Source organism: Euprymna scolopes, chromosome 3, assembly GCF_053919585.1.
Source record: "Euprymna scolopes isolate OS-2025 chromosome 3, ASM5391958v1, whole genome shotgun sequence".
NCBI lineage: Eukaryota > Metazoa > Mollusca > Cephalopoda > Sepiida > Sepiolidae > Euprymna > Euprymna scolopes.
In genome coordinates this window covers 138,170,918-138,196,159 of record NC_136484.1, presented here as the reverse complement: position 1 = coordinate 138,196,159, position 25,242 = coordinate 138,170,918, and the positions used below count along the sequence as shown (strand labels likewise).

The following is a 25,242-nucleotide window of genomic DNA, read 5'->3' as shown; positions in this document are numbered from 1 at the left end:
CAATTGCTTCTGCCAAACAAAAAAGACACCCTCTCTCCAAAATACAGGCTTTTTATAGGACAAAACCGTCCAAAGTTATTTGCATACTCTTCCCATGATCTCTAGTCTATAAATAGACGCAGTGGCCATTCTCTTCTTCTTTCACTCTCTGAAGTGGGCGTTGCCAGTGGTAAAAGGTTTGCACGATTTTTTTTTTTTTTTTTTTTTTTACTACACGCCCCCATGATCATTAAAGATCATTCACATCTCATAATCCCGTGTCCAGATCGGCGCATTGCGTTCTCTTTGCGGTCTCTGCATCGGCACCGATTCATCTTCATCACTCCTTCATCACCTAAATGGACCACACGCCTTAAATCTAAAACATGTCGTGGCATTCCATTGACACTTAAGTTGTTTGGGGATTGCACTCCTGTTATCACTCCTCTTCCCCACTGCGTTGTGCATCGGGCATTAGGCGGTTTCACCCAAACTTCTTCTCCTATTTGGATTCTGGCTGGTCCTTGATCATTAATTTCCGGTGACATGTCTCTAGGATGCCTCCATTCGTAATTAAAGATTGCTCTATGTGGTACTGTGTCATCTCTTTGCCCGACCTTAGGGGACATGTTGTACCAAAATGTGGCCTCTTCAGGCGATATTCTTCCTCTCTCAGCTATTGCTTTCAAGGTCCGATGATGTCGCTCCACAATGCCATTTCCTCCAGGTCTGTAGGCTGCCCTGTAATAACTTTTAATCTTCCATTTTTTTAGCATCGTCTGAAAGATTTCTGAGCGAAAAACAGTGCCATTGTCCATTATCACCTTTCTTACTAGACCTCATTCAAGCATCACCTTTTCTAATTCAGTTGCAACTGCAGATGCGGCTTCCACTCGCAGTTCCTTCCATATCGCCAGTCTACTTGGCCCACAATCAATTATTGATAAGTACGCTCCCCCTTGGTAGTGTGCTATGTCAATAGCTAGTCTCGTCCAGTTCGTTAAAACTCCAATTTCCCCAGGATTATGTATATTTGGGGTAGGATCGATCGATTGACACCGAACACAGTTCTTTACTATCATCTGAATTTCTTCCCGTTTTACATTCGGATCCACTTGCCTCACCAAATATAATGTTCTCTCCACTCCCATGTGATGCATGTCATGCAACTCTTTAATTTCTCCAATTCCAAGACAGCATATCGGCGCCTCCTCTTTCTCAATTAACCACTGTTTTTTTTAATCTGTGTTAGCGCATCTGCCTTGTTTCTTTCAGAAGGCACAAAAACTGCTTTTATTTGCAGTTTCAATTCAGACATCAACTCTCTAAGCATCCCTAACCTCCGCTTTATTATCACTTCTCCGGCACCCTTTGTTTGTATTCTGCCACTCTCCTCCACAGTAGAGTTCACCCAACTGAGTACAGTGGCTGAATCAGTTCTTATTTCAATATTTGTCAGTCTCCATTTGATAGCTAAATTGACACCCTTTAGAACAGCATCTAATTCAGCTATGTTAATGTGATTAAAGTCATCACTTTTCCTCAGCCAAGTTGCATCTTCCGCCATCACACCGCCAATCTCGACAACCACGCCAGTTGCAACATTGCTTGCATCACACCACACGACTCCTGTGCTCACTTCAGGTATGTGCCAAGCGCCATTAACAGGGTCTTCTTTTTTCACCTCAGCTAGAACCTCCTGCATCACTTTCATGGTTTTGCAATCAACTTTTTCTTCCCAATCCATTCCATTTGCTCTTCTTTTCACATAACTGCATGTTAATCGCAGCCATCCAGCAATTGGATAGTGCCCCAATAATTTATCACAGATCGAAAATAGCTCCCGCCTACTAATTTCTCCTCCCATCTCCTGGATCTCGTTGCCTCTCCTGAACATTAGTGCACCCATCTTATTTTTCATAAGCTTAAGGCCCAGTGCCGCTCCTCCGTCCAGGGATTCCGGAGATTTTGCTGCTAACCCAAACCCCTTCAAATGTTCCACAACTTCCTGTGTCAATATTTTCGTTACGTCTACCATTATATCATCAATGTATGAATCAGTGGCCTCTTTCGTCCTACTTCCTTTCTTTAATACTGTTTTTAAGATGGCTGCCATAATCTTTGGTGCGACATTAAGTCCGAATCCTAATCGTGTTAGGCAATAGGTTTTTCCTTTATAACAGACCAGCTGGTACTGCCATAGTTCCTTTGCCACATGTAGTTGCAGGTAGGCAGACTTAAGGTCCACTATTGCGGTCCCTCCTACCAACTGTCTCCACTTTCTTATCTTTTAATCACACACATCTATTATGTCGCTCCCTGTATGACACGCCACAAAACGGTTCAACTCACGAAAGTCGAACACTGGCCTAACTTTCCCTTTTGTGGCCTGAAATACTGCCATCAATGGCAACACGCCTTTTCTTTCTCCTTTCCATGGTAACAGAATACCATCCGATATCCATCTCTCCACCTCTTTCTCGAATTCTAATTTCTTATCGCCTTCCAGAGAGTTTTTATAATATTGGACTTTGTTCTGCAATACTGGAGCCTCCCTTCCATGTCCATCTTACTGTCCATTTATCTCCATCGAAGTTTGCTTCAAAGTCTTTATCCTCGATTTTGCAAACATTCAGCTGATGGGCAGCCACGGCACATTGTATATCTCCAAACTTCACTTTGGCTTTATTTATAGTTACACCTCCCAGCTCATTAATCACGTCCATTCCAATTATGACGTCGATCCCATCAACGATGTGATTCATCAAGATTGCCCTCACCTTTATGTGCATTCCACAGACTTATCTCCACTTGTCTGGCTCCTTTACATTCTATATTCCTCCCATCAACTGCTTTCACTGTACCGCTCCTTCCATATCCCTTCAAAAGTTTGGAATTGATTAAAGTAGTGGTGCACCCAGTATCGACAAGTGCAGTCATTACAGAATCATTCACCTCTACTTCTATTATAGGAAGAGGCCAGTATCGCGCCTTCATTTCACTGCTAAGGTAGCTTGCGGCGCAGAAGCTCCCCCTTGCCCGTTTCCCTGAATCTGAGGACAATATCTCGCAATGTGGCCAAATTTTCCACAATTGTAGCATGTTGCCCTGGCCCTAGGGATCTCTTTGCAGTCTTTTTTAGGTGCGGTCCTTGACATCTAAAGCACTGAAGGCTTGATTCTTTCTTTCCCTTATTAGTCTCATTAGCGGCCAATGTCCGAGTTTCTACGACCCTTTTGCTGACTTAAAGCCGTGCAGTTGGTATCAGTTTGCTGACATCCATTCTCTCTATGTTCGGTAGCTGCTGTAATGCCACAGATACATCGTCTGGGAATCCAGTTATGAATGCCAGTTTGGCTGTATGTTCCAGTCCTCTTCCCAGATATCCCGCTAGTCCAGCCAATCTTTTGATTTTATTAGCATAAACATCCACCGATTCTCCTGTCCACTTGAATCGTTGCAGTTTTTCGTATGCCTCAAAAGCCCCCTCAGTGAAGGCGGTCACGAGTCTCATCTCTATCAGTTCTGCATCTTCTTGTTCTGCATTATTCATCTCAAGATAGAGAGCGAGTGCATCTCCCTGCAAAAAAAGTGGAATAACACTGGCAAGGTCTGGCACATGTTGAAGCTTAGCCACCAGTTTTACTTTCTTTATCCATCCGACTACATCACCTTCTCCACTAAAAGGTGGTATCACATCTTTTCTCAATCTCAACATCCCAGATTCCATGATCTGTTCTTAGCCGAAATAGCTTGTGGTTAAATACAATGACCTCACAACTCAATCTTCACTCTTCAATCCTGCAGTCCAATGCACTTCTGACAGCAATTGCTTCTGCCAAACAAAAAAGACACCCTCTCTCCAAAATACAGGCTTTTTATAGGACAAAACCGTCCAAAGTTATTTGCATACTCTTCCCATGATCTCTAGTCTATAAATAGACGCAGTGGCCATTCTCTTCTTCTTCTTTCACTCTCTGAAGCGGGCGTTGCCAGTGGTAAAAGGTTTGCACGATTTTTTTTTTTTTACTACACTATGTTTATTCGTTAACAAAATGATTGGACAGTGTTTTCTCTAGTGGTACGTAGCAATTTAAAAACATGATATCCAAAAAACATCGTTATGAATTTGAATCAAGACTTTTATAGTATTAGTAATAGCAGTAGCAGCAGAGCGATAAGCATGGCGTAAACAGACGTTTTGTTTTTGTTGTTTATTTTTATTCCAGATCGATTTTTTTTTTAATTGTAAATCTGGTTATAAAAAAAATTTCTTACATGTTTAGTTAGAGCTATTTTGTTATCAAACATACAAATATTTTTAAAAATTGGGTAGTAGTAAATTTTTAAAATATTTGAACAAGCGAAGATGTGAAATACGATTGTTTTTGGTTCACGTGTACGAATGGTATACACTTCTAATTTTCGTCCTTTAAAAAAAGTTTTCAGTGAATTATTATTGAATGGAAACTAATCTACCCTATTATTAAAAAAAAAACAAAAAAAAACAATCAATATTTAAATATTTGTAGGTGCTCAGTTAAAAAATAAAAACTGTAGAAAAAGACAAAAAATGTAATTAAAAATCAAAATAACATTAAATCAAAATTTTTTTAACAATTTGTCAGCTTTAGCAAAAACTTGTTTCTTTTTTTATATTTAAATAGGTAGAACAAAAATACTTGATATTTTTCCAAGCGTCATATTTTCTATAAAAGGGACGTCACTTTTTTTAAATAACATTTATCTTTGTCTGTTTGTCATAATTCTTGTAAAGTTTCATAATGGGTATCAAACACCCTCTAAAAAAATTAAAAAAATAAAAAAAAAAACTTGCTTAATTCTATGTCTAATCCTAGAAACGAGTTGCAAGCCTCCTCCTAAAACCTTTGGCCTTAACAATAACATTAAGTACAAGTGGCAGAGCTCCCGACTAAACAAACTTCCTCTGTGAGCTCATATAAGCATTAAAAAAAGCGTAAAAAACGTTAAAAAAGGAAAGTGCACATGATTAATCTCCCATAGAAAAAAAATAAATTGGTCAACTGTCCTAAACCGTTAGGATCGTCTTGAAATGGTGAATTATTTTACATTTATGTGAAACCAACCCCCACTCTAAATTCTAAAATTGTTTTTGTTTTGCTTCTATCAAGTCTTCAGGATGTTCACATATAATTTTCCTTAGTCCTACAATTAACCCAATGTCAGAGTGGCAACCTACCCACCTTCTCATAATTGCACAAAGACCCTCTTAAAACCATGCATAATCACCTTTTAGAAAACAAACAAACTCCCAGGATTTATCTATCATAGAAAAAAATGGGGGGGGGGATAACTGCCCTAAAACGCTGAAATGATTCAAAATGGGAAATCATTTTGCATTAAATTCTAAAATAATTTTTGCTTATCTTTTATTAAAGTTTTTCAAGTTGTTCACCTGCAATTGTCTATAAAGGTAGATCACATATTTTGGAGAAGTGGTCAGATGGGGAGGGGAAGCAAAAGGTATTAATCTACAATAATACCAAAGAAATATTGCAATATATTCATTTTTAACCAATCCTAGATTTCGATTTCAGTTTTTGCACATAAAATGCATTACAATTCAACTTTGAGTTCTCTAACTTCTTTTCTTTTAAATGAATACATGGTATTTTTAAGCAATCGCAGCATAATTATGTGCATTTACTGAAGATTATTCGGAAACCATTCATTTCTGGAGATTTTCAGTAGCATATTCAGATTCCTTGCACAAAAAGTACACTTATATGGCAAATTTTATTGCTTAGTCTTGTGTTTTAACAAAGATATAGCATTTTTACTGAAAAAGTAGTGCAAAAAAATGTGACAAAACGCATATGGTCTTAAAGAGGGGAAAATATCCAAACGTGCAAGGCATAAAAATAGTCATAATTTCCTTAATTTTAATTGGATTTTAAAAATTTAAAAAAATTCTTTCTTAGCTTATCAAGCTCTATAGATACCAATATTAAAATATTTTAAGGCATTTAATTTTTTTCATGTGTATTGCTACTCTAATCTGTTGATTTTGGGGCCAAAGATACGGTGTATTTGAGAGAAGCACTGTACAACACACATATTCGACCTGTTCTACTGCCTGGCTGTGAGATGTGGTTAGCATCAAGAACTTAGCACATTGAATGGAGAAAATTGCCCATTTCACTGTAAAAGCTTACATGAGAAACTGTGTTGTAGAACAATGTCTGACCAAGTACAGCTACATCACCCGCCATCAATCACAGAAAACACTTCAAATTGTGTTCCACATTGATGTTGATAGCCCAAAGCCACGTGGTAGACAGTTTAAAATAGGGGGCAGACAACAGACAGAAGTTGGAAGTCATTCACAAACCATGAGACATAGAAATGAAAAATGAATATAATAAAACAATTGTAATTTTGTAAAAAAATATTGGAGTTATCAGCTAGCATACTTCCTAACTACCAGTGTGGCTGCTACTGGAAACGATGACAAAGCAAATCAGTTCTTTCACCTTTTATTGTTCTTTAGTATTTCTATTGTGAAGCGATTTATTGAAATAAAATAGAAAAGGATATTATTGAAAAATACACAATAAAAATTAAGAAAATTATACAAATAAAAAAACATAATTAGTTTTTATTTGCAGTTTAAATACCAAAATTAAAAAAGTTATTTTATTCGAAATTTTATAAGAAATATATTTTTATGAAATTATAAAAATAAAATTATTAAAATCAAAATAAATGAAAAAAGTATACAATACATAATATTCCCAAAATAGTTTTTTAAAACATTTTTAAATGTTTTCAATGATTCTTAAATTTAAAATAAAAAAGTGCAAAAAGTGTTTTCCATAATTCTTAAAATAAATAAAAAATAATTTCAATAATTCTTACTTAAAATAAGACCAAAAAAATATTCAATGATTATGAAATAAAAAAGAATGATAGGAAAAACCAAACGTAATAAAAAAAAAAATGAGTAAATGCACAAGAGATATAGGTGTGAGAAAAAAAAACTTCCAGTAGCAGCCATACCAAAAGTTAGGAAGTAATTAGCTGACTATAACCAATATCTGTAAAATACAAAAGATATATACATATATAACTCACCTCACTTCAACACAGTTATTTCCAAGATCCTCCTCCACCCAAACAGCATCAGTCAACGAAAAACCAGAGTCAGAATCATTTTCGTAAGCCTATGAAAGAACAAAAATTGGTTATTTTTTTTTTAATGTTACATTAAGTGTGATCTAGAAATAATTTATTTTAATTACTTTTGTTTTGTTTTTTTCTTTCATCCTAAAATCTTAAAATCAGAAAATGAAATACAAAATTTAAATTCACTGCAACATTTCTTCAAATTAAAGTCATAAGTAAAACTGACTAAACTGTTACATCTCAACGGTCAATGTAAACTCAGACTTTCTTCAGGTATGTCTTGTCAAACTCTGGAATCTGTACCAAGTTTCAAACTAAAATTGTTATTTATTCATGAGAATAGATTATTTTCATACCATCAGTCATGACTATAGATTAAATAAAAGGTTAGGCTTGAAATTTTGTAGATGGCAGAGTTCAACAAGACACTTGATGAAGATCAGTAGTTATATCAGATGAGACCAATAGTCTGAATAATCAAAATTATGAATCCTCATCTCAAAAATTCCCACACAAGTTGAAATATTCTTCGCAACACACACTGCTGGTTTAGCTGTAACTATGTAAAGACTTTAATTAGAATCAATTTTGAATAGCATTAAAATAAAAAAAAGTAATAATAATCTTTAAGAGAAAATACAGATTCACTTGAAAAATTAGATTTCTTAAATATAACGATATCAGTTTGGAATAATTTTATTATTTCATTTCTGTAGGCTAGGGATAGGAAATGAAGGCAAAAAGAATGGATTTTTATAAGCATAATAAATGAATGACTGAAAAAAATCCCCAAATCATAGAATTATCCGTGGTATATACTATACTACTGACTTTTTATTTTATTAAAGTAATTTATCTTCCCATGAAAAAAAACAAAAAACTCATAATTTAATTTTCATAAATAAAGTTTTGGAAAACAAAACTGAAAACATTTCAAAATATTCTAATCTGACTCACTACTACTTATGGCACAGTTTGACATGTTCTGTTCCCAGCTCTAAACCAAATGTTACATTTTATTTTTTAAATTATTAATTTTAAATTATTTTGAAATATAGAATGTTACATTTTATTTGCAAATTTAAAAATTATTTTATTTTTTAAGTACAGGGTATTCCAGAAGTCTGACAAATTTCAAGACTTAATATCTACTGAACAATATATGTTAAATAAAAAAGCTAAATTTATCAAGTTCGACTTAAATATTAGTGATGTATATATTGGCATGCTTTTGATATCCTTAATAGTTTTTGAGATATTAAAGTCCAAATGTATACACGACTTGTGGAATTTTTTTTTAATATTTAAATTCATTCAATAAATGTTTTGATAAGTAATGTTTTTTTATGTTACTTTGTTATTTTATTGAAATTGTTCTGAATTACCAGAAAAGTTTTCTTTGAAAAATTAAATTTTGGATCATCCTCTTTCCTTACTATAACTCTTCTGAAAATAAAAACAAGAAAATACTTTTGGTTACTTAACTGCACTAGTGCCATTATCTTGTATTAAATAATGTTACATTTAACACAGCTTTATTGTACCATAAGCAAAGTGTGTATGAATTTTGATATAAATATATAGACAATCTAAAAAAAAAAATGTTGAACAGTTTATCGAAATTAATGAACAGTTACAATATCTGGAGAAAAAGTTGTACTTAAGTTGATCTTTTATAATTTCATTAATAAAAAAAAAAAAATAGAAATAATTTTAAAAAATAAGAATAAAATGGAATCATGAAAAAGAAAACTTGTAAAAAGAATTATGGAAAAAAAACAAAAAAAAAAAAAACAAACAAACATGTTTATAAAAATAATCAAACAAGAGATTATCGAACCTGACTAGCGACCCACTGAGCTGTCCGATCGGGGAAAGGAACTTTCAGAGTTTTGACTTTTTCTGCTGATGCTTCAAGTCCAAGAGCAATTTTTCTGCCAAGTACATGCAAGCCATTGTACAACTAAAAAATAAAATAATCAAATTATGTTATTTAAAAAATAGATGAAAAAAAAAAGCTGATGGTTTTCATATCTTTTTACATATAAATTGCATAAAAAATTTAAAAATTAAAAGAAATTAAAAAAAACCCACCAAATTCAGTGGTGAACAGGACACTGGCATTCATCAGGTCAGTTGTGTAACAAGCAAATAATTTAACCATTTTGATCTCATGGTATCATAAAAAGTATAAGAGAGAGTTTGGATGCAGAAGAGAAAGTCTGAATATCTTATTTTTACATGGGAATCCCTACTTATCAAGGCCCAAAGGCCACTCGAGAATAAGGATTAATGAGTGCATGGTAGTCACCAGAATAACTGCATATTAATAGTTATTAATGGGTTGAAATGGATTATTTAGGAGGGGGCTCAACAAGAACTTTTTAACATTGGACTTGAAGACAATATTGTAGTTAGCTGGAAAGCAGGCCAGCAGAACAAAGTTCCACAGGCAGGCAATTCTAGGAAATAAGCTTTGTTCATGGAATTTGCATTTAGATTTATGCACAGATAGCGAGTAAGGGAAACTTTTTTGTTTTGTTTTTTTACATGGAGGTCACCACTTATCAAGGCCCGAAAGCCACTCAGGGATAAGTGTACAGTAATCAATGGGATAGTATCGTAGTAATAATTACTATTGGAGATTTGATAAAGTGTCTTACTTAAGGGGGTGATTCATTATGTTGGATTGAAGACATCCAAGTTGTAGTCAGGTGGGAAACAGGCAAACCGAAGAGAGTTCCACAGGCGTGCACTTCTAAGAAAGAAGCTTTGTTCATGGAATCTATGTTTTGATTTAGGCACAGATAAAGAGTGGGGAAAATTACTGACAGTGGTTTCAGCTAGACAAGTGTTTTTTGTGAAAGATTGGCGAGCGGGGACCAGAGATTGGAGCTCGGACGAGCACTTGCCATGGAAATAACAATAAAACAAATACAAGCTTGCAACGTCTCTTCTGTGGGATAGAGGTTGCAGGGAAGTGAAAAGGGCATCCCCCACTAAACCACAAAGTCTATTTTGTACTCTGTCAAGGCAAGATAGGCTGTTTTTAGCTTTTAATTGCATCAGTAGTGAGATATCTTCTGGAGCGGTAGAAGGATTCCACCATTTTCCCAGCGACCTAGACAACAGACTTGATGTACGTGTTCCATTTCAGATCAGGGGTAAAGGTCAAACCCAGAAGCTTGTCAAAACATGGAGCCTCCCCAAGACGAGAGCCATCCATTTCAATTGATGCCAGATGGGGATCAGAGTGTTGATGATGTAAAGATAGGAGTTTGGTTTTAGATGCATTAAAAGTAACCAGTCACCTCTTCCCCACTCTACCACGCACTCAAGATCAGGGGAGAGAGAATCAGAGAGAGCTTTGTCATTTACGGCCTTTGATGTGTTGCCATAGATGGTTGTGTCATCAGCATAGATATCAATGAATGATTTAAGTATGTTTTGGGAGATCATTGATGTAGATCAGGAAAAGAGTTAGGCCCAGGATAGACCCCTGAGGGACTCCAGCATTAATACTGTGGGCCTCTGATTTCTGCCCATCAACCACTACTCTTATGAGCCTATCAGAGAGAAATGATTTAATAATTGAGAAAACATTTCCAGTTATACCGTAGCTGGAAATCTTGTGAAGTAGGCCCTTATGCCATACCTTATCGAAGGCCTTTGATATGTCAAGAGCAATTGTCCTAGAAATGAAGCCTTTGTCGAGAGATTCACTAATCCTATGAGATATAACTGTTAGCATATTTGCTGTAGATCTAGCAGAACGAAAACCATATTGCATGTCACTAAGAAGGTTATTTTTGCTGAGGTGGTTGACTACTTTTCTATTTAGTATGGATTCCAGCAGCTTACTCATGACACACAGGAGACTTATTGGTCTGTACTGAGAGAGAGATGACTTATCACCAGAATTCTTAAATACAGGGCATACTGATGAGGTTTTCCAGGGTTTTTGTAAAAATTTGGCAAGGGGGGGGATCATAGATTGAAGGTCAGACGAGATTTTCTATGAAAATAACGAAAGAGAAGAGACAGGCTCGCAAGGTTTCTTCTGCGGGAAAGAGGTTGCAAAGAAAAAAGGGCATCAGGTTTGAACCCGGTTTTGAACTTTGTCAAGGCAGAATAGGGTACTCTGAACAGCTCCCACCCAGATGCGGCAACAGTTCTCCATTTTAGGACGTATCTGGCTCTTATACAGATACAGGATTGCATCGGGAGTTAGATACCTTCTGGAATGATAAAATGATGCAACATTTTTCTGGTGACCTTGGGAACAGATTTCACACCATTCTCAAGTATCTTTGGTCTTTTTGTACAGGGGTTCGTCAGAATACTCCGACATACTTCACATTATACTAAATAAATATTCAAAATAACATAGTATTCGAGGTCCAAATAAGATCCACTCGGCATGGCTATATATTGACTAATACAAGGAATGGTGTATCTTCTATAAATGCTGTTGCCTCAAGTAACAGCACTGAGCTGGATGCTCCACCAGACCAGATAAATTCTTGCCTTGGAATATGCAAAACCAAGAAAAGATCACAAGAAAGATAAACTTTAACAAAGTGGTCAATAGATGTGAGGAAAATCGATAATCCTAACCACTTTACTGACTCAAAATTTGACAAGTAGTTAAATGAACATTCAGATCTCTTCGCATCTCAAAGGAATCAAGCGTTAACCCAAGGAAGAGGATCCTTGATTTCCAATAGCTACTTTAAAATAAATGAAAAAAATAAATAATAAAGATTTAAGATGAAATAAATCATTTTACAAATTTAAATAATACTGAAAAGTTGAAATGTAGTTCATCATCATAGAACTTACTTAATTTTATTAAAAAAAAAGATTAAAAATATCTAGATGTTCTTAACTTTTAATTTTGGCTATAAAGTTAAAGAAAACTTGAGAAACCCAACCTATACAAGTACTTCAGCTGGTATATATATTAGATTAATTCATAAATAATTTCAGATTTTGTTGATACAATTTGGGGGGGGGGGTCATTATAAAACATCTCGAATTTTGGTTTATCCACCTCCTTCATAACAACGATGCAAATGTGAGGCAGGAAAAGTTTTTGCAACTTGACTGGTCTGTTTTACCACATCCCCCTATTCCTCTGATCTTGCTCCAACTGATTTTCACCTCTTTAGATCAATACAGAATGCAAATCGACAGAAAATGCCATTGGAAAGAATAGCAAATATACAATCGATTTAAATTTATTTTGGTTTGTATTATAAATTGAATTAAAGATCATAAACCAGAAATTATTTATGAATTTAGATAGATATCTATATATATCTATCTCTCCATATATACAAGGTGCCTTTAAGTTTCCAGGCTTTTTTTGTATACCGTATATACTTGTGTATAAGTCAATGTGCATTTTAAGACCAAAAATTGTGCCATTTTGGGTATTATTAAGTTGACTGTAGATACTAGACAAGTTCAATCGTCTGTCTCCTGGCTCTTTCTTGCACAGATAATTTCCTTTTTGGTGGTTTTTTTTTTTGTAAGACATTATAAATTGTTTCTCGGCATCCACGAGTGATAATACGTACATTTATGCAAGTGTGGTCTATTCGATTTTTCATATATACAACAAACCCCCTGCACACTTACATGCAATGAAATGTTGCTAATGAGACATTATGATCAATGACATGCTGTAGATTCCAGGTGCAGTTACTGTTTTTAGACATAATTTATGTCCCGTAGCATAACGTGAATGCATACATTGCCAGAGCCATAATATACTGTAATAATGTGAACACATGCATTAAGTTCCATTAAATAGTTGTCATTAAATTTTTTAAACTTGTTGAACTAAGGGGAGAATGACATAAAAACCGTCATACCATTATCGAATACATCATATCGAACTTAGGCCTTTAGCCACGTCTAGAGAGTCAGGATTGCGAGAGCTAATCCAATTATTATAAAGCCTCCCATTGAAAAACCGCACGTTTACATGCTGGCAAACACATTGCAGTAGGGTTTGGAAGGAGTGCGATTAATTACTAGGATTACAAGTATATACCGAGTGCACAAACAAAATGGCGTTTTCTATGTTATGATTGAGCACTGAATCCCTTTTTAACAACATTTCCAAAAACGTTACCTATGCATAAGTCAACCCTCAAATATAAACTTAAAATTGTCTCCCAGAAATTCGATTTATACACAAGTATATATGGTAGGCACTTTCATTGATAGTACACACATGAAACCCTAGTCCCCTCTGAAGTAATATCCTCCAGCTGCAATGCACTTGTACTGTTCGAGCAAGTTCTGGAAGATCCCAAAGAAGTCCTCTTGTGCGAGGGTGTCAATGACCCTTGTCACAGCGTCTTTTATCTCAATTGTTTCATAATGACAGCCTCTAAGGTTTTCCTTGAGGTTAGTGAATAACCAAGTCACAGGGAGCAATGGACTAGGGATGGTGAGTTCTTGATGCCCATCTTGGTCAAATAATCTGTGACAAGGATGGAGTTGTGGACTGGTGCATTTGTCCTGGTGGAAATGCCACTGACCCGATTTGAAAAGTGCTGACCTCTTCCAACGGAATCTCTTCCTGAACTCCCTTAAAACCTCAACATAGTATTCCTTGTTGACTGTCTGTCCAGTGGGAACCCAGTGCATGCAGATCATGCTGTCAAAAAAAAAAAAAAAAAAAAAAAAAAAAAAAGGGATCATCATAAGTTTCTGAGTGATTTGCTCTGTCTGGCCTTCTTGGGTATGGGAGATCCAACATACTTCCACTGGGAACTATCTCTTGGTCTCTGAGTCATAACAGTAGATCCAGCTTTCATTGCAGGTCACCAGTGTATCAAGAACTGCAGGCTGCTGTCATGACAATGTCTCTCTCTTTCTGGCACCCTTGGGACAAACTTCACATAAATCCTCCTTATCTTCAGTTCCTCGCAAATAATTGTGTGTACAGTTCCCACACTGATTGAACTTTTTTTGAAATGAAAAAAAATCACAAAAAATAAATAAATAAATAAATAATAATAATGACTGGAGGGGTGGGGGTGGGCTGAAGGAGCCAATGTCAAATCGGGACTGTAAATCAGTTCTAAAAATATGGAATTGTATGTGAAACTGAACTCCCTTCCAAATCTTTAAATATTGATTTTTTTCAATTTCTTTTTTTATAATCTGATGGCTTAGTGCTCAATGACTCGCAGAAATAGTTGAAAAAAAGATGAAAAGGAGAAAATTGTAAGGGGGTGCTGATTGTTTAGTTGCACCTACATATTTTTTAAAAATATTTTCTTGATCAATTTGCATATTTAAAAACAAAATTTTTCTTATTTTATGACCTAACCCATAGTTTACCTCCTAAAAAGAAATCAAAATCTACTTTGTTTTGATTTTCAACAGCTTTTAAAGGAGGATTTTTTTTAAATAATTAAAATTTAACATTTTAGCGTGGGGATCACTTTCTTATGTAAAATGAGACCCCACTTCTTGGCGATGTAATGAAATGTGTAATCATTAGCATTTTTTCAAGTTTGGTGGTGGGGGTGGAGTCAGAAAGAAATAGGGTGGGGTGGGGGTCATAAAGTTCCAAACATTTTAAAAATACATAGAAACATTCCAAACGGGGGGGGGGGGGGGATTTTTTTTTTTTTTTTTAAAGATTTGCTTTGAAAAGGTCTCACTGTTAAATATTATTTAATCAGTTAATTATTATTTCCTGATATTTTTTAGGCTAATTGTTTTTGTGCGCGCATGCATTCAATTTTTTTGCTTGTGCGTGAAATTGCGTAGTTTTTACTGGTTACCACATTTGTTTTTGCGTGTACATGCATTCAATGTTTGCGCATTTATATATTAATTCTGCATACTCACTTGCACTTTTATATATTAATTCTGTATACTCTTCCATAGCTAGCTATAACATATACTGATCCAATAGGTCACAGTTAGTCTAGTATATATATATACACAAAAATGTAAATACAAATTGAAAACATAAGAAAATGTTAGAATTCAATTTATTTTATTTTCCAAAAATAAAACTTACTTCATATGGCTCATGTATGAATCCTAACATCCAATTGAAGAGGAAATTACCAATTTCAGAGAAAATCATATCTGCAAAGAGTAAAGATATATAACAATAGAAAATCATCTTTCTCAAAACAGACAAAAAAACAAGAAAATAAAAATCATTAACAAGTATTAATTATTTATAATCATAGTTACATACATTTTGTTCTTTGGAAAGCAATAAAAAAGCAATTAAAATACATGATGTATTGTGTTACTTTTTTATGTTAGTGTTTTACAGGGGTAATATTACTAAAAGGATCTATTTGGTGTATGGGGCTGGGGATAAACAAAGAATAACACAAAATGAAAATGATTTAGTTATATTACCTGCAAAAATCTTAGCATAAAAAAATATGTAACATACTACCAAAAAGAATTAATTTTCCTTTTTTTGGTTAATTTTTTTTTTTTTTTTACTGGGCACAAAAGAGGTTATTTCTGAAATCATCTTATAAAGAAAGATTATACTTTTAAAAAATTTGTGTTATTTTGTATTACTGAAAATAAACATCATCTGGAAACAATTGTAAACAACTTGGAAGTCATTAGTTTATTTGAACTTGAAAATAATTTAAATCTTAAAAATAAATGAATATATACTTAAATGAATAAATGCAAAAACTTTTCAATCTATTCTAATTATATTAATATCAAAACCGGTTAAGCTTATTTCATTCTTATGATACAAGAATATTTTAAAATACTGTATATATAGTAATTTTCAAACTTACTAAAATAATTTTTTTTTTTATCGATATTATTCATTTGCATATTTTTAAATGTCTAATAATATAATATTCTGTCATATACATTTTAAATTTGTATTAACAGATTTCGTTCAATATACACATAACCGTTTTATCGATAGTACTATCATACTATAATCTATTAAAAATTAAAGAGATTTTATTAAAAAAAAAAAGGATAGTGTTTTAAAACTTTTTTTAGAATTTCATTTTCAAGGAAGATAATTTATAAATACTTTTGGCATTAGTAAAACGTTAAATGTCACTGAGATGTGGAGATATTTTAGCTAAAAAGCCAAGGAACCATAAAAAAAATTATGCTTTTGTGACTAGTAAAATTTTAAAATAAAAAAAATAAAATAAATAAATAAATACAATAAACTCAATTTAATCGCCATATCTTTTAATGGGAGAGGGTGGTGTAGTATCAGTTCTGTTGTCATAAAAACATCCTCCAAAGAATTATGTCCCCTGTTTTTAAAGGAGTGTGGAATCCTTCCAGGTATTACATCTTCCTTTGTTGCATTATCTTTTATTGCCAATGGATAGCATTAGTTCTGTTGTCACGATTTTCTTCCCAGGAATTAGCACTTTTTTTTTGGGGGGGGGGGGGGTATTTGTCACGATAGCATCCTTTAAATGGTTAGTGTAGTATATATTCATCCTCCATAATACCATTCTATCAGGCTAGCAAGAATATGTGACAACATGAGTGACTGCCAAAAAAAAAAAAAAAAAAAAAATTATTTAAAGTTTTCTTTTACGTCTTAATAAAATAACGTTATCAAAATTTCTCACGCTAAATGAATAGATAATAATAAAACAAAGTGTTGTGCTAGCCTTTTCCTCTTATTTTATTTTCATTCAATTTACGTGACTGAAATAGGAATTTATTCAGAACAATAATCTAAAATTACTCCTTTTATTTGGGGTTCCTATTTCAATCACAAATTATTTAGAGTGAAGTAGGTTTCGGCATTACTCATAAACAACGTTTAAAAAATTTTTAACTTAAGTAAAAAAAAAAAAAAAAAAATACCAACTTGAGGTTTTTAACATTTATTTTTCTTATGCCAAGTTTCATAGAACACGTGAAATGCCGACATAAAATTAAAGTTGGAAAAATATAGTTGTCATTAAACAAGTCGGAAAAAAGACTAGCTAACCAAAAACAATAATTCAAGTTTATAAGTGTGTCTTTTTTTACTAGAAAATTATTAAATGGAGTTATCGTTCTTTCTTAGCTAGTATATTTCTCTTTGTTTATAAAAGATGGTGACTATATTTTTCTGCACATCACATGGACAATAAAATTTACTATGAAAAGGAATAAACAAGAAAGTTTTTTCCCCCACTTATTTTAACTACATTAACATTAAAATGATTTATGCTAATCTAATTCTGTTAAGTTTATTTTCATTCATCATGATATATTCCTCCCAGGCATTGCTGCCTTGTTTGGAAATTAGGCAGTATAGTATACGTTCATTCCTCACAATACCATCCTTCCAAGATTATCTTCTTTTTTGGTGGAGGAGTTAGTGTACTATCTATTGTGTTGTCATACCAAGCTCCCAAGCATTAATTCATACTTTTTTTTTTTGTTTTTTGTAGGGAGAGAAGGGGGGGGGGTCATTAGTCATGCTCTCGCCCTTTCGGTTATCACCATCTCCTTAGGGGGAATCAATGTAATTTATTCATCATACTATCATCTCAGTCTAGCAAAAATATGCGATTTCGTTGTGGATAACTATTTTATCTACAAAAATTAATTACAAATGTGTGTGTATATATATATATATTTATATATATTTGTTTGCACATGTATACATTGTATACATATATTTGTGTATGCCCTAAATGTAGAATGATTATGCATGTGTAAAGGAAGAAAACTTTAAAAAAAAATAACTCCAGAGGAGCAAATACATATTCAATAAAATTATTTCTAAAAAAAAAAAAAAAAAAAAAAAAAAAAAAAAAAAATTACAACCTTTTATATATATATATATATATATATATATATATATATATATATATATATAAACTAGAAGAGAGACTTGACGTTGCTTAGGATTGTATGAGGATTAACAAATGTTCCACCCTCCCATACTTTTATTATCATTAAAAAAATATGTGAAATCGCCTATTTTTCAATCAAATCGATTGATAGCCTGCTTTAGTTGGGGATCCATTGCAGTGTACAGGAAGGAAGCTTCACATGCCTCCCTGCACTGAATTAGTCCACAATGTATTGTAGTCTACATTACACTGTAGAGAGCCTACTGTTGATTTTATAAATTATTTTCATATAATAGTTTGAATTAAAGTTTAAAATGCAAAAATCAAGTATCATGGTTCAACTGTGCTCTAAACAGAAATATTCATTTTGAACGCACACTCCTGCCTTATCAAAGAACCTACTGTTGATTTTATATGCTTTTATGGGCTTTTCTGCTTGTGTGTTGATAAAACTTTGAATGCACTTGTTATGTTACACTGTATAAGGTGTTAACTTTGGTCAAAATCGCACTTTCTTTTTTAACCAGATTAATACGATTATAGATTTTTGATACTTATCGGAGGCATTCCAATACAAAACCTATCTAAGAACACGCCTAGACACAAAGTACTTTTGTGTGAAATTAAAAATCGGTTCAACTGTTTCAGAGTCCATAAAGAAAAAACTCAGACACGCACACACATACAAAATGCTTTATATAATATATATATATATATATATATATATATATATATATATATAAAGTACAGATATATACATGCACACAAAGAAAAAAGGGTCGTCCAACATTTTCCAGTAATGAATCAAGATCCTTGTACCCTGCTGTTTATAGACATGCACCCAATATTACTATTTTTATTAGTTGCAAGTTTTCTTTTTTTAATTTATTCAACCGTCTTTCATTGTCTTACATTGCTGCTGCTACTTTGCTCTCCATCTCTACTCCTCCTCTCACTAAAATGCTCTATGTTCAAACAAGCAAGCAAAATTATTAGTTTTAGTGTTTCCCTTTTTGATATCATCAATTGTGCACGGAGACAAACAAACATACAAGATAACAAGCAACATCTAAATTTTCAAAAGTATACTAGATTATTGGGGTCTTTATGGTTTATCTACATATTTAGAAAAGTGAAAATGTGTGTGTGTGTGCGAGGACAACTCTCAACCTATATACTCAACGGATTTTTAATATACAGATTTAAATTTAGTATATAGGGTATTCAGACATGTGGAAAACTTTTTAATTGGTTTTCATCCAGAAAAAGGATTGCTAAAGGGTAAAAATTGAAAAATTTGTACTTGAAGGTCATCGGATTTTTATCTGTCAACTGTTTCACGATTGCACATGCGCAAATCGTTCACATGACAGCTTCCTTATGTTAAGAATAAGTAAATTTAAAAATACTTATTAAAATATCGTAGCAAGCTGGCCTAATGGTTAGCGTACTTGATTCACTGTCTTTAGGTTTTGGTTCTCAGCTCGAGCATTTTTTACATTTTTTTTTTCTTTTTACTTACAAGAACTTTAGAAAAAACATAACGCTCATATGCACATATCTCAGTTTTTTTCCCATATTTTTTACTTTTTTTTTTGTTTAAAGGAATTAAATGTTTTGTTTAATATCAGGCAACCCTGGGTACATTTGCTAGTTTATCATAAAAATCATTAATAAAGTATAAATTACAAATCTGTATTATCATTCATTCTATGACAACAAATTTTAATATCACAAAGACATTTTATTTGAACTGTTTATCCAACAATTATTAAAGCTGCAAAGTTTCAAACCAATGGATATACTTTTATAGCAATTTCAGTAATATTCTTTGAGATCGCATTTAGCATACTTTCAGAATGGAAATATTCCTGATGATGCTATCTAAAGCAGAATTACAGAGTTGAAATGCATAAGGTTTAACTCCTAGGCCTACAATCCCTAAAACATTTAGACTCCAACTCCTTATTTTAAAATCTTTTAATTTTGAGAATGATTGTTGATTCTTTGGAAATTAAAAAATCTGACTGACCCAGATGATTTTAGAAGCTCATCTTAGAACCTGGGGTCATCTTATGAGCCCATCTCAGACCCCAAGTGTTTTTTCTTTTATGTGCCTAGCATGAAGCAGAATCTTCATAAACAGAGTTACTTTCCAAGTACTTCCCATCTGTGGAAGACATTACAATGAGATGGCTTCCCTGCAAGCTACAAGACAGCAAGTTTTTAAATCAATGTCAACAATCCTCACAAGTAATCAAACTTTGTTCATATCATTCATCGTTTTTAATCCTCTCATAATATTCTTCATCATTAAACCTAGAATCCATCCATATCCTTCATCCTTATCCTCAAATAGCTTTTGTTCTTGACATAGTATTAAAAACAAAAATTGATTTTTCAGAAATCTAATCTCGTAGTGAACAAGATTTCATCCTCATCTAGAGTGACAACAAATCTATCAAAAACATCTAAGGCCAAGAGCACAGTTTTAGATATGCACAGCGTTTTATCACCCGTTTGGGTTAAACCTTGTTTGCAGTGTGATATAGAGTGTATGAAAGTATGAATTTTAAAAGGCTACACAGCAATAAATATGGCAAACAACAGCAATAAATGCATCAAGTAAAAACATCTGGAGAAGAGAAACAATATCAATAAATGACAAAGGCAATTCATTCAAATTAAAATTTATCTATATAAAGTTATGTATATACAGGGTGCGTCAAAAATACCTTCCACATTTTAAACTTTCAACTATATGTTGCTAATGAACTTATGCAAGTGCCAATGATGTTTTCATTTAGCTAATAACTTGCCATTTTTTTTTCAGATACCTTTATCAAGCAATATAGTTTGGACTGATGCACTTCATGCTTTTATTGTATAAATGTTTTTGAAGAATGGTGAATCTGTAACTGCAACAAGAGAGCTTCTTAAGTTCATTACAATTAGGATGCCATGATGTTCCAGATAAAAAAAAATTTAAAAAAATCAATAAAGTTATGGGTTACAAATTTCCGAGCTACAGGTTCGGCACTTAAAGTAACCGGCAAGACCTTGAAGTGCTCGAACGCCGGACATTCTTCAAGCTGTGAGCCTTTCTGTTACTCGGTCTCCTACACATTGTTCAGCTCACAAGCATGCTTTGGCCTTGAGATTGTCTGATCAAACAGTCAGAAGAATTCTACACACTGATATGCAGTTCCATCCATGCAAATTAATGATTGCACAGAAACTATACGAGCACGACTGGGAAGATCGCATGTCAAAATGTAAGAGATATTTCTACCACACCCTGTATGTATATATTTCCATGTATGTATGTATGTATAGGTTCCACTCCTAAACTAATTAACTGATCATTATAAAATTTAGAACAAAACTGTCAGGTGTAAGAGATCGTAATATTGACTATATTTAGTTTAATTTCATTTTATTCGAAGAGGACAGAGGGAATGGAGCTCTTTTTCAAAATTCAGATTCCTCAGATTTTGTAAAATTTTTAAAGTAATATTAAACTTCAAAATATTCCGTAAATTTCAGTTTCTTTGGAGTATTTTAAGGAGTTTTTTTTTTTCTTGGGGGCGGGTAGTATAGGAACAACTTCAACCATGTCAGATTTGCATTGAATTTGAATTTGATCCACAGTCATTAAATTACTACCAAGCAACATTCTTTCAATTTTTTTTTTTTTTTTAACTTCTTAAGCTGATGCTTTAAATTAAAAAATCTTTTTTTAGAATGAAAATCATGCAATCCATTTTGATCAAAATAGAAATAAGGATTCTAGCCATGAGATTTAGTAGCATATCTTATGATTTTTATCTTTGTAACACAACATAAAAATAGTGCAACATTGTTATGTTCAGAGAATTAATTTTATCCATTCTGGGGCGGGAATACTTCTAGTTTTAAAAAACAAAAAAAAGTGTCAACTCTCAGAAGAAAATCAAGATAAAGATTTGGAGTTCGCATAAGTAGGAGCAGCCTTTGTGCATATGCGTAGTTTGCCTGCATGAACATTTTAGTAGTAACTGCTGACTGAACAGTGTTGTCATAGAAACGTCTGACAATTATTTCTGAAAGCTTTAAGCTGGCTAGCGTTGTCATTTAACCGGTAGAAACAGGCGCTCAGCAAAGCTTTCTGATTGGTTACCAAAATGGGACTTAAACCAATCGAAATTGAGTGTTTTGTAAAAATTAACTAATCAGGATTAAGCATTTAAAAAAAAAATTTTCTGATAATATGAACTCTTCACTTGTGTACAATCCTCTCCACCTTTTTTATGGGGAAGAGGCACCGTTTATCAAGGCCCAGGGACCACTCTGTGATAAGTGTTAATAGTAAATGATGAAACAACACCATGATGATCAGTAATGGTGGAATTTAAGAAGACGATTCAACAAAAGCTTATTTACACATTAGACCTGAAAACGATCATATTCTAGTCAGCTGCAAAGCAGCTTCATGGTGTTGTGTTCCACAGACTGACAATTCTAGGAAAGAAATTTTGCTCATGGAATTTTCGTTTAGTTGTAGGCACAGATAGAGAGTAAAGAAAATTGTTAATAGTTGTATGTAGAAGAGTATTTGTTTTTTTGTTTTTTTTTGTTTAAAATTCAATCAAGCATTTGCCATGTAAATAATGACAAAGAAGAGACAGATTTGCAACATCTCTTCTGTAAGAAAGAGGAAGTGGACAGCCGAAAAGGTTTTCGCCCACTAGATTTCAAAGATGGTCCTGCACCCTGTCAAGGCAGGAAAAGGTATTCTTAGCAGCCCCCACCCCAGATGTGGCATCAATACTCCAGCTTTGCTTCACTCTGGTATTTTAATACATTCTATATGGTCTTACAAACTTTACGATATAAATTTAACAGACAACACTCATCCCATTCTTGACACTGCACAACAAGCAACAATTTTATTGTATTTCGAAAATTGTTGCTACTTTTATCAATTTTTTGAGAACTATTAGTATATTTTAGCTTTTTTTTTTTTTTTTTGTACTATTACCCCATTTTTATTTTTTTTTAATATTCCAACCCTGTACATAAAGGGTCATTCTTTTAGGGGTATTTTCTATTTAATGCCTGTCACATGATAAAGTCAGCATAACATCTGTTTGATAACATAACATCCTCTTTTAGAGAAGGGGGGGGCAGTGTAATATATGTTCTTTTGCTACTATACCATCTTTCCAAGCATTATCTCATTTTTGAGGGAGGAACTAACATAGTATTCTATTCAGTTGTCATCAGACCATCTTGCAAGGCATTATGTCTTTCTTAAAGAGAAAAGGGGAGACTAAAAGTAGCTCGGGTTAGAGATACTGTAGAAGGAAAATTTCTATTAGTAGTGAACATTAAACTGAAAAGATCTTTTCATTTAATTTTTTGGGGGAGGGGGGTATATATTTCATCAGTTTATTGAAAATTCAGTACTAAAATTATCATCTTTTACTAATGGAGATTTGACATTTGAAGTTGAAAACATTATTTCTATCTTTTAATGCTCAATTCAGGTGAGGGTAGTGTCGTTATGATACGTCCTCCTTTTCTATGATAGGAGAGATAGTGTAACAGTTGTCCTCTTCTCAGACATAACCATCTCTTTTTCTTTGGGGTGGGGGTGGATGGGTGAAAGGTAATATCTATTCTGTATTTATTTGCTTCCCCACCAAAGCAAATTAGGTACAAGGCCGTTTTTAATGTGGGATAAAAACCAGCTCCCCTAAAAGTAGGCAAAAAGGGGGCACTCTGGTTACCAAAAATAATAATTGTCCCAGTATAGGGGGTTTCCCCTCCATTGATTGGTACAAATTATCTTAAGTGCAGCATCTGCAGAACAGATTGTATTTAATTACTTCCCCACTGAGCAAATTAGGCACAATGCCGTTTTTTAATGTGGAGAGAGAAGGGGGAGGGGGAGGGAAAGGGGACCAGCTCCTGATGGGTAGGAAATGGAAGCTGGATAGTAACTGTTGGTATGAAGGGTTGCCCCTACATTGATCAAGGTCTGATATGTAGGGTTACCCCCACAAATGGTCTTTGCTTGCAGTATCTGCCGGAACAGATACTACACTTTGATCCCAGCCCGAAGGCCAAGAACAACAGAAAAAACGCAAGCCCCTTTTGTATTTATTTAAAAATAGCGTGCACCCTCCGGAGCCCGGGTGACAAGATCAAAGTGCAGTATCTGTTCCGACAGATACTGCAAGCAAAGACCAGATGTGGGGGCAACCCCACATACCTGACCTTTAACCAGCTCCCATTTCCCACCTCTCGGGAGCTGGTCCCCTTTTTCCCTTCCCCCTCCCTTCACTCCTCACATAAAAAATTGGCCTTGTGCCTAATTTGCTCGGTGGGAGAGCAAATAAATACCACCCTCCTCATAAGACAAATATTACCTTCTCTTTGGGGGGAGGGGGAAGAGTTAGTACATGTCCCTTTGTTATGATACTATCCTCCACAGCATTACCTCCTCCCTTAGAGGAGAATTTTGTGTTTGTCCATCATATATACAAGCAGAAAGAGCATAATTTTACTAGTTTATTTAGAATGCTAAAACCGTACTCCCACCCCTTTGCATTTTTAAATTTTATCTGTACTTGGAAAAGGTTGATTGATTTGAGAATAAAGCTCATGTCGAGTCGTTGAGGGGGGGGGGGGGGGTCCTCCATTTGGGGATGGACAGGTTTTTCTGTCAAGTTTCTATTTACTTACTAATTTGAGAGCAAATAGGACACAAGGTCAGTTTTTTTATGTAAGAAATACCAGCTCCCCACCTCTACTAAGGGCACTAGGTGAGATAATAAAAAAATTGCTCCAATCCAGAAGAACTCCTGACCAAGGACAGAACAGTTACTACACTCTGACCCCAAGGTCAGATTTGCATAGAGAAAATGAAATTAAATGAACCAATTTGGAGAAAATAAGACAAACAATTTACAAGAATTATTCATCTTTATTTAGAGAGAAAAATAATATCTAATCTCATTTTTAATGATATTAAAAGTAAATCATTTTTGTATGGTTTTAAAAAGAAAAAAAATCTTTTTAGAAGTAACTCCCAACTGCTGGATCAAATATTGAGTATTTTTAGTTTGAAGTATTCAAAGAAATAAAAAGAAAATCATAAAACAATGAAAGAAAAGAAATTAAATTAAATAAGATTTGCATATTTGAAAATGCAGTATTAATAAAATAGTTAAGCTATTACTTTTATAGATAAGAATGTGCA

The 25,242-nt window shown here is 33.7% G+C and overlaps 2 protein-coding genes across 3 annotated transcripts in view; one reads left to right on the top strand and one right to left on the bottom strand.

The window, feature by feature from the left end:
• Positions 1–25,242, bottom strand: part of LOC145259197 (mitochondrial fission regulator 1-like) — a 75,634-nt gene that overhangs the window by 29,713 nt on the left and 20,679 nt on the right. For both annotated transcript variants that reach the window (XM_080117038.1, XM_080117030.1), the window contains exons 2-4: positions 15,200–15,270; positions 8,987–9,109; positions 7,096–7,184 (exon numbers count right to left, since the gene is read on the bottom strand). In XM_080117038.1, the coding sequence (XP_079973164.1) occupies positions 7,096–7,184; positions 8,987–9,109; positions 15,200–15,268 (281 nt within the window). In that variant the 5' untranslated portion in view covers positions 15,269–15,270. The remainder of the gene's footprint in view (positions 1–7,095; positions 7,185–8,986; positions 9,110–15,199; positions 15,271–25,242) is intronic.
• Positions 21,135–25,242, top strand: part of LOC145259211 (armadillo repeat-containing protein 1-like) — a 65,381-nt gene continuing 61,273 nt past the window's right edge. The window contains exon 1 of the mRNA XM_080117049.1: positions 21,135–21,271. Within this exon, the coding sequence (XP_079973175.1) occupies positions 21,210–21,271 (62 nt within the window). The 5' untranslated portion in view covers positions 21,135–21,209. The remainder of the gene's footprint in view (positions 21,272–25,242) is intronic.